This window comes from Sprattus sprattus, assembly GCF_963457725.1.
Source record: "Sprattus sprattus genome assembly, chromosome: 17".
Taxonomy (NCBI): domain Eukaryota; kingdom Metazoa; phylum Chordata; class Actinopteri; order Clupeiformes; family Clupeidae; genus Sprattus; species Sprattus sprattus.
Window position 1 is genome coordinate 15119910 of NC_137915.1, and position 9491 is coordinate 15129400.

General features: G+C 43.1%; 1 protein-coding gene across 1 annotated transcript; it reads right to left on the reverse strand.

Annotated features, from left to right (window-relative positions):
- Positions 1–2087: 2087 nt before the first annotated feature.
- Positions 2088–3494, reverse strand: rrs1 (ribosome biogenesis regulator 1 homolog; the record flags this gene model as incomplete). The annotated part of the gene is made up of 1 exon (XM_080854690.1): positions 2088–3494. One exon carries the CDS (start codon positions 3492–3494, stop codon positions 2370–2372), a length of 1125 nt encoding a protein of 374 aa, XP_080710816.1. The 3' UTR covers positions 2088–2369.
- Positions 3495–9491: the final 5997 nt, after the last annotated feature.

The following is a 9491-nucleotide window of genomic DNA, read 5'->3' on the forward strand; positions in this document are numbered from 1 at the left end:
ATCAAGTTGAGGTCACGATAAATTGGGCAGCTACTCGTGCAAAAGCCCGCTCCCTAGTAGCTGCATCATTAATGTGCAGAAGTGCACCATGCCACCAGAGAGGACACTACATGCAGCATGGGGGAAACTAAGCCCACTTGCAGTACCACTTGAGAATAATTCTACTTATTTTCAATGTGATTCATCTGTAACTATTAAGTTCAATTTACTGATGATATTGATGCATGTTGTTACACAATGTAGCGTACTTAGTAAGTTAGGCTTACGTTTAGTGTGATCATTTGTTTTTCTACATGAAAAGTATATTTCATTATGTCATAATCACTTAGAATAGACTAGGACAAACTCTCTAATTCAACCAAGTTTTTTTCTTAGTTTTTTTTTTTTTTTTTTAATTCTGAACTTCGAAGGTCAACAAGTCTATAATGTATTCTCAGAATGTAACCTCAACCTTTCACTGACAAAAAAAAAATCGTTTTTTTTTAATCAAATGTTTTTTTTTGTGTGTGTGTGTTTTATAGCCATTGATTAAGCATGAGGGGTTGAAATGGCAAAATGACAAAGATATTAGATAAAACTAGCCTAAATGTCCTCATGCAATGTTTTAGGAAATCCTAAGCATCAAGTCTTTAAACCATTACATGGTATTCAGCCTGCCTGGTGTCACTTTTAGCTCTGATTTCTGGGCACGCTGTGTTGGCAGCCCTGGTGCTTCTTCAGAGACACTGAGGGTAATGGGGTTAGAGAGGGTAACAGCGGGTAAGACCGGGTGTGTGGTGCATATGTAAGTCATTGTTTAGGGTCTTGGCCGACACACTAATAGGGACCGACAGGCCATGAACTTCATCAACAACCACAGCCACCATTCACTGTGCACTTGCCAGGGACAACAGAATGGGTTCTTACTCACTTACAGAGTATCTCAAATGCACGTGCTTTTGCAGGCAGCAAGTTAAGTGGAAGTGGCAATAAATTCAGTGTACACCGACTTTCCAATGTCCCCTTTGCACAAAAAATAAAAAGTCAGATGGTAAATTAATTACCAATACTCATAACTCAAATGCTCCAGTGAAAACTCTGAACCCTCTAGAATGATTAACAGTTGACAACAAATACCTTTCCATTTGAGATGTGCAGGATAAGATCTTGAGGGCATAAAGTAATAATAAAATTGATCAGTATTTCATGTTTAATTAATCTAGTTTAGCAATGCAGCGTCAGACACTAACCACATCAGAGCTGTAAATATGCTTAAGGCTTGGATGTCAGGATGGAAAGTCCTCTTACGCTGTCAGTGTTCTGATACAGTCTTAGTGCAAAGCCTCTCTTTACATAATGGGCATCCCAGGCTAATCTGTGAACCAGATTAAACGGCTATATTTCTAGGAAGACGAAGGGTGCACTTACAGTAATCTATTCTTGCTCAGTTGGAATGACTTGGCATTATGTTATCTGTGTTTTTATAACCAAGTTCTGCATCTAAAATAAATATACAATATGAAATCTACTGCCTACTGCAGTTGCATTTTCTAAAGGATGATTACTTACTCTGACCAATAATGAAACAACTTTAGGCTACATCATAATTACAGATGAGGGAGTGATTTAATTGTGGACCATGTATGCACAATTATAAACTTACTTACAACAATTTATCTGGGCCTACCTATCCCCGCTCGGCATAGCAACTGGTGATGCTTTGCATGCAAGTTCTAAATCTTGTCTGGTTACTGCAAACGTTTCACTTGCATTGAAAATGATCTCCTTTTTTATCCACGGCATAAAGACTAAACACTGACAAGTGTATGCCAATACATATCTAAAGAATTTTCATAGAACCCAGCGTACAGTTTAAGGGTAGGCCTCAATTTTAGCAGTTATTGAGCACCAGCTGGTCTTCATCAGAACAGAAACTAACCAGAACCATTACTGGATGAAGGTGGTTTGTGCATTCATCCATACATCTCGTGCTAACAAAAATCATATACAAATTGTTTGTCATTTGTCAACATGCATCTCACACATTACATTCAATAATTATGCAGTAGTTCACCGATGAGGAACACGATATAGTTATGAAAATGAGCTGATGAACTGTGATTTTATTTCACAAAAATATAACATTGTTAGGCCCCCAGAGAATCAAGACAGAGCCAGTTATAGACCACACATTTACACTTCAGTAATGTCAACAGATAAAGAAAATAAAGGCCAAATGAAACTGTCCACGTTCTCCTTACTGTCATTCCAACAACAACGTGACATGAAACACACACGAGGAATAGGATCGGGGCTGTGACGTTTAACACGTGGTTCACGCACATGCGACGCACGAGCTATGATGGTGATGGTAATGGTAGAGTACATTCTCAGCGTTTGCCAGGTTTAGATCGTGGATTCTGTTGTTGGCCTTTAGCTGGTTTACCTCTTCCCCGGCCTTTACCTTTTCCAGCGAATCCCCCCTTTCCAGAGGAGCCCCCTTTTCCAGAGAAGCCCTCTTTTCCAGAGAAGCCCCCTTTTCCCTTGAAGCCCCCTCTTCCCTTACCCGGCATGTTGCCCTTTCGCCCCTTCTTTCCCGGTCCTTTCCTTGCATTTGACGCAGATTCCCGATCCTCCTCTCTCATTTGTTTGTTTACGGCTTTGGTCATGTCAATACGGGGCTTTTTGCTGCCCAACACTTTCAAAATATCCAGCTGTTTTTGCCTTTCATCGGTGAAGTCCCCTATAAGTGGCTGGAATTTCCTCTTTTTTCCGGTGTTTCTGGGCGCTTTCTCCTTCGGTAAACTCTCCTGAAATTTCCCAGCAGAAGCCGTGGAAGCCTTGGCGACATTGATGGCTTGCGTCAGTTCAGCTTTAGACTGCTGGGCAGTGGGGACGAGCCCCCCTCCTGGTGTTGGTAACTTTTGGGCCCTGGCGATGTTCTTCAAACGATTGAACTCATTCTTCGCTACCCTCTCCTTTTTGGCATTATTGCGTTTAGCGAACTGATCCTCGTTTGGGTCGGCATTGACAGGAACTTCAATAAGCCACTCTTTAGTGTCATCTTTAGCACGTTGGTAGCCCCAGCGTCTCTTCCATTCCTTGTGTACCTCGTCCCATACCAAGTTGGTTTTCTTCTTCTTTTGAATTCCTTTCAACTTCGCAAACTCTTCCCATTTTGTAGGGGCTTTGGGTTTAGGTGGAGGCTTTTCCCTAGGCAATGGTGTGGTTGCTTCTGGAAGTTTGACTACAATAACATCTTCAATTCTCTCTGTAGGACGCTTCCAGACCTCGTTGATGAAAAGCTGCGTGTTGTCCCGGGCAAGTGATCGGAGGAACTCTTCCTTACTCGTGCTTTTGAAATCGTGTACATCTACCCGATTCTTGTCAAATGCCAAAAGATTACCCGTGTCAAACTCAAGATCTAATTCTTTCAGAACCGTGATGCTTTTGAGTCGCTCAGCTTCATCTTTTTCTGCTTTTGCAAGCACGTCTTCTATACTGCAGGCAGCCATTTTGTGCTGTGAATGGTCCACACGTGTTTTACTGAACACGTAAAAGGTTATTCAAATCACTTCCGGTTCTTACATTTACGGCATGCGTATCAGTTGACCACTAGATGGAGCCACGGTGTCATTTTAGTACAGTATATGTGCTGGAGTTGGCCTATTCAATTGCGCTTATACAAATGTACTAGTCCCGGATTTAATAATTTAACCTCAAAATGTAATGTCTTTCTCACTACTCCAACCATTTTCTTCCCTTTAATGACCCAAAAACATTTTAATTTCCATGAGAAATTTGAGTGTAGTTTACTGATTTCAGTTTAGTGTTACCAATCAACAAACATTTTACACACATTTATTCGAATTCTCTTGCTTGCCAGTCCACAACTACATTCCATCTAAATTGTATGCTTCTATATTAACATAATACAATACGTAATGCAATAAGATTTGCTAAGTAAATAAGTGTTTGATAAGTACACAACACAACAATCAAGTTCATAAAGATTGTTAACTTTACCTTAATTCTCCCTCCCTATCATCTGCGGTCCTGTCCCACTCTGCCTACTCAAACATGACTGACCGAAGTGACTTTCCACTGGACCACTGCTGCGCATTCCCCTCATTAAAGGTATCCATTTTACACAGGTAATAATGTCCGTCACAAGAGTGACTTTGAAGAGATGCTCCCATTCGTCTTTAGAGAAGTGATATCTGGTGGGCAGTAGTGCCATGAAGCCAGTCACACTGAAGTTCTCTTACCTGATCTTCCAAGTCTTTGGGCCATACGTCCCGCCAGGTCATAGGGTGAATTTCCCTCTCTCTTTCTGTCAAACTTCCTGCCTTTCTGTTTCTCCTATTTTTCCTACTCATGATGAAATATTGCCCATGATGATGTACCCCCCCCCCCCCCCCCCCCCCCCCCCCTTTACATTTCAGCCCCAGAGGGCAACAGAACTCTGACTACAATTCCCATTCCCAGCTCATTAGAGGAGGAGATGACACCTCCTTTTGCACAGTGTGGCTCTTCTGTCTTTGTACTTCACTGGTAATCAGTCTGGCAGTCTGACAGTAAATTGGAGGGTCATTTAGAATGAGAAGAGACTCTTCTTGCAGCGATTTTGATAGCCTCCTTGAATCAAACTCCATTTTGAGTCTATATGTTGGAGTGTGTGGGCTCTGCAGTGAAGAGATATCACTGTTTTCAAGTTGCATTTAAAGGATTTGAACTGTGTACACAATAATGTGTGGTCAAGGCCAAATATGAAAACCATTACATCCCAACTCATAAACACACACATCGAGTGGGTTGGAAATGATAAATGAACAAAAGAAAACAAACATTTTAAACCAACACTAGTTTTTCCATGGTTTCAAGCCATTCTGACTGGTTGATTGCTTAATATTTTGGCATACTCCGCAAATCCCTTGGCTTTACAACAGTCAAAAATCGGATAACTGGTTATCTAAGGACAAGGGAGTTGCAATGGAACTACCAGGAGACTGGTTTGCGAAACTCAAAGTGAAGCGTAGTTTGTTACCTTTTAATATGAGCTATAATTGTATGTTCAAGTCATATTTGGCAAACCGACTTTGTTTTAAAGATTTGTCACCTGCACAAATTCAGAAATCTGGATCATTTGTACACATAAATATATATAATTTCAATAGCTAACATGAAATTATCATGGTCCTAAAATGGTATCATTCTTTGGTTTTGATGGCATCCAATTCAGCTTGAGTCTCTTTCACATTAGTGATTAAAAGAGTAGAGTCCTCAGGTAATGTACTCCTAGGACCGTTATCTAACATTGTCAGCATGCAGTATAAAATTGCTGTTATTTTTTATTTTTTTGCCAGACTAATTAAATCTGGCATTAGCTTCTTCCTGTGAACATGAAGCGAAGCTGCTGACAACTATGGAAATGAGCGCTGTTGTTGAAGGAGTGACGTGGCTGAGGCCCCGCAGGTAACGCACACGATGGTGAGAATCCTAATGAGACATGAACGCATTGAGCTGACACTGGGCTGGCACGCCACTCGATGGCCTTTTGCGGCGGGGATGATGGAGAGCATAGTTAGTTAGCCTTCCTGGCCGTTGTTATTATGTTGGTTAGGCGCCTCTGTGCAGCACCACTGTTGTGGATTTTGCAGGTGCCCCATGAGCGAAATGGGTTCTGATGGCTACGGTGATTTCTTCCCCCCTGACTTGATTCTTCCCTTTTGCCACAGGCAATAGAGTGTGTTTTGTGTGTGTGTGTGTATTTTTGTTTTGTTCCAGAGCATAGACAATAATATACATACTTACATACAGAAAGACACCCTACAAGTACAAACAGATCCGTCAGATGTGTTGCATTGGAACATGTACTGGGTGAGCCATTGCAGGCATGAACCTGCAATGCAAAAGGTCATACTGCCACAACTTGGCTGCTGGGACTATCAGTCTTCCACAGCCTCTCACATAACACCCTTTGACTGGTGGCATCTTAAATGAGAAGAGGCCACTGTGATCTGTGATTCATGAGAGGGGGTGGTGGCATTGATGGTGATTAAACTGTGGATTTAAAGTGTTCCAAAATTATCCATGCACTGCTGCTGACCTGTTCCGACCTAGGGAGGTAAAAGAGAGTGTGGAGGGGGCATCAACCGTGGATGAAATTATTTCATCACCGCATCTCGGACTGAATCAAACTGACCATCTGTTGACAGAAGCTCAGCTGGTTGTGAGCTTATATTTTTAGTCTAGTGTTATGTAAACGTGAGAAGACCCAGTTGGTTCGGCAGAGTGTAAAAAAAACAAAGTGTGGGTGTACAATTTCAGTGTTATTGTTACTCTTACATTCCTGTGATTCACACTAAAAAGAGTGAAGGGGATGATCCCCTCTGGAATGTTTGAAAGTGTGACTTTCTTCAATAAAAAAGACCAATACTGTCAACTGATATATAGAGATGAATTCTTCACATTAGTTAGAATAAGATAACCTTTGTCTAGAACATTCTGGACGTGCACCTTGCAGTGGATGTAGTAGTGCGCACAGCCTCTTTTCATCTCTCTTGTTCTGGTCTTGAGGAAGGAGCATCTGGATTGTCCCGAGTGAACAGTGTTGGCAGCGAACCCTATGTTGCTGATGGTGCTTGAAGCCAGCGTTTCTGTTTTCTCTCTCTCTTTTCTGCTGAATCTGGCCAGCTTCCTAGAAAAGGCCCAGCATGAAGCGGAGAGTCCTTGAGATGCCATTCCAGGATGTGTGTGTGTGTGTGTGTGTGTATTTGTACTTGAGTACTTGTGAGAGTGTATTTGTGTGTGTGTGAATGCGGATGTGCCGTACTGCGGTTGTAGCCACGACCGCATGCTGCGGACTGGAAGGAGGACAGAGAAGCTTCAGATCTTATATCATTAATGGAGGTCATCTCTAGCCGTTCACCGCAACGGCATCCACCTCATGACATCACACGCCGAGGCGAGGACCCATTTTGCAGCGTGGCTGGGGCCGCCGCACATGAGATGCGCTTTAACTTTCTTCCCCAGTTCATAAACCAAGGGAATCTGTCACAATGACTAATCTCCAGCGTGTCAATAACACGAGGATGGCATCTATTATTACCGCAGTGCTTTCAAAACAGCCCCGGGTTACACTCTTTTTATACCCATAATCTCATCTCTGACAAAGGAGAAGAAAACGGAAATAAGTATGCAAATGTTTTTGGTGAGCCGATGGATCTGCAAGAGCTGAGCACAGCCCAGAGAAATCCTCTTTGAAGCAAAGGAGCACCAATAATAGAGGGGGAAAGAGATAGAGATAAAGATAAAGAGAGAGAGAGAGAGAGAGAGAGAGAGTGACTCGGAGTGCCTTGTGGAGAGGTCATCAGCGCACAGTATTGATTGCCACTTAATTGGCTCACAGGTGCTCACTCGAGGATAATTACAATGATACTTGCCTAACGAGATAGATAGAAAGAGGCAGTCATGCCGGAGCCCTGTGATAATGCAGTGCATTTGGAGTGCATGAAAGGGCCTTCCACATATATGAAAAAAGACAATTCTTTTAACAGGCGCATCTTGGTAAGAGTGAGTTTGTGAAGCATTCATGTCTGGTGAAGCACACATCAAATTAGCTGTGTGTAAATTAGACAAATCTACCCTTTCGCTCATGGTCACACAAATCTTTGTAGGCTATCAAAGAAATGGAGGCTTTTAGCATCAAGATGCTGCTTAACACACGCGCTCTCCTTTCTGACACCATCTGATTTGACGTCGCTGAACCGCAGGGAATTGAGGAAAAGCTGTGGGAAATTGCTTCTCACCCAATCTGCATTTGACAAGTGACAAATTGGCCCCCTTTCAGGGATGAGACGAGGACATTACGGAGGGGTTTGATGTCCCGGAGGACTTCTGCCGTAGACGCTCTGAAGGAAGTTTAACTGGTGCTTGCTGACGTGCGAACAAGTGTGAAGGCCTGGCTATAATGGAGACACTTTAAATATAACCCCAAGATAAACCCACCCCGTATGCCTCCAACAGCCAATCGTCCCCACGCGTGTCTTTACCTCTGAGGATTCCTGCACTTTATCTGGTTTGTCATGCCATCTGCTAATTGCTCAGCAAAAGTAGGAGCTAAATTAAAAAGACACAGTCATTGCCCCAATAAGACGTTAACGAGTGCCCTTGAAAACCTTTGGAGGAGTTCTCATGGTGGTGAGTCAGGAGAAGTTTTAAGCCGAACTCCTGAATTCTGAAAGTGTTGCTGTTATTGGGGCAACATGAAAATGCAACATTCTGTGGGGGGATTTGGGAGGAAATATAAAGAGGTACTATGAGCTCAGTTAAGGTAGAGATGCCAGGAAGTCCTCCTACAGTCAACACCAAACCATCTGCCCCTTTAGCAGAGTCTGACGCTTCTTATCCCCCCCCCCATCCCTGTCTGACATGGCCTTACAATAGTCTGCTTACCTGTCTGTGTAATCTGGTTTACTCACTGCACAGCAATGGTAGCCTACTGCTGGCTACCGTAACACTCACTCCCCTAAACCGGGTCACAGCACCACTGTAAACTGCATTGTGTAGACAAGCACAGCCCCGCACTGGGATCGACCTCGAAACCATGGGAGGCAGGCGTGGTAGCAAGGAGCCTAAAACCCATGGGCGCTAGCGTCTGTCGCTAACACGTCTCGTGTCAGGGAGTGAGGGTTACTCACCGCACTGTTCCTGCTGGCTACGTTACATCTGCTTCCTTTAAGTGTTACCCCCAGCCCTGACAGTTTACTAGGCTGAGATTATATGTATATCATGATGTACAGCTATACCAAACGGTCATCTCTTCATCAGCTTTGGCCTTGGATGATTTTAAACAGTAGATGGTGTTGAAGCATTTTCAACTCAATTGTTATAAAAATGGGAATTTTGTCAAAATGAACACCAGCATTGATGTGTCTCATCAAATATATCAAATATCATTTAGTTTACAGCTCAACAAACACATTGTAGGGTGCAGTTACACTTTAAACAAAGGCTGTGATTAGGGCAGCAAAAGCTCCAGGCTCTCACTAGCTCAGGATGGCTACCAGAGAAAATTCAGGATGACACTGGACTAAAGGTGAGCGCAAACCCAGTGGTGTGTTGTTATTTTGCAGTACGCCTCAGGAGGCGGCACACGTGTTCTTTCTTTTGTTTACTGCATCGCTAAACTGCAGTTGAATCAATCCACCGCACTCCTTGTGGGAATTCCTAATCTGTGTGTAGGAAATAAGCTGATCCATGGTCAGCTACTGACGTATAATGATCACTGCGTTTTAATAAGTTATGTCTAAGCAGGACAATCATGAGGTTAGCCAATGAATTCACCTCATGTCAGAGATCAAAGGTATAGCCGTCAGTTAAGCTTCTCTATGGGCCACGGGCCACGCTCTCAGATCTATATGGTGAGCACAGCAATTATATTCTCCCATGTGTCGAATGATGTGAGAAGGGGTCGTGCCAAACCACCACACCGTCACTGGTGTTTGGCT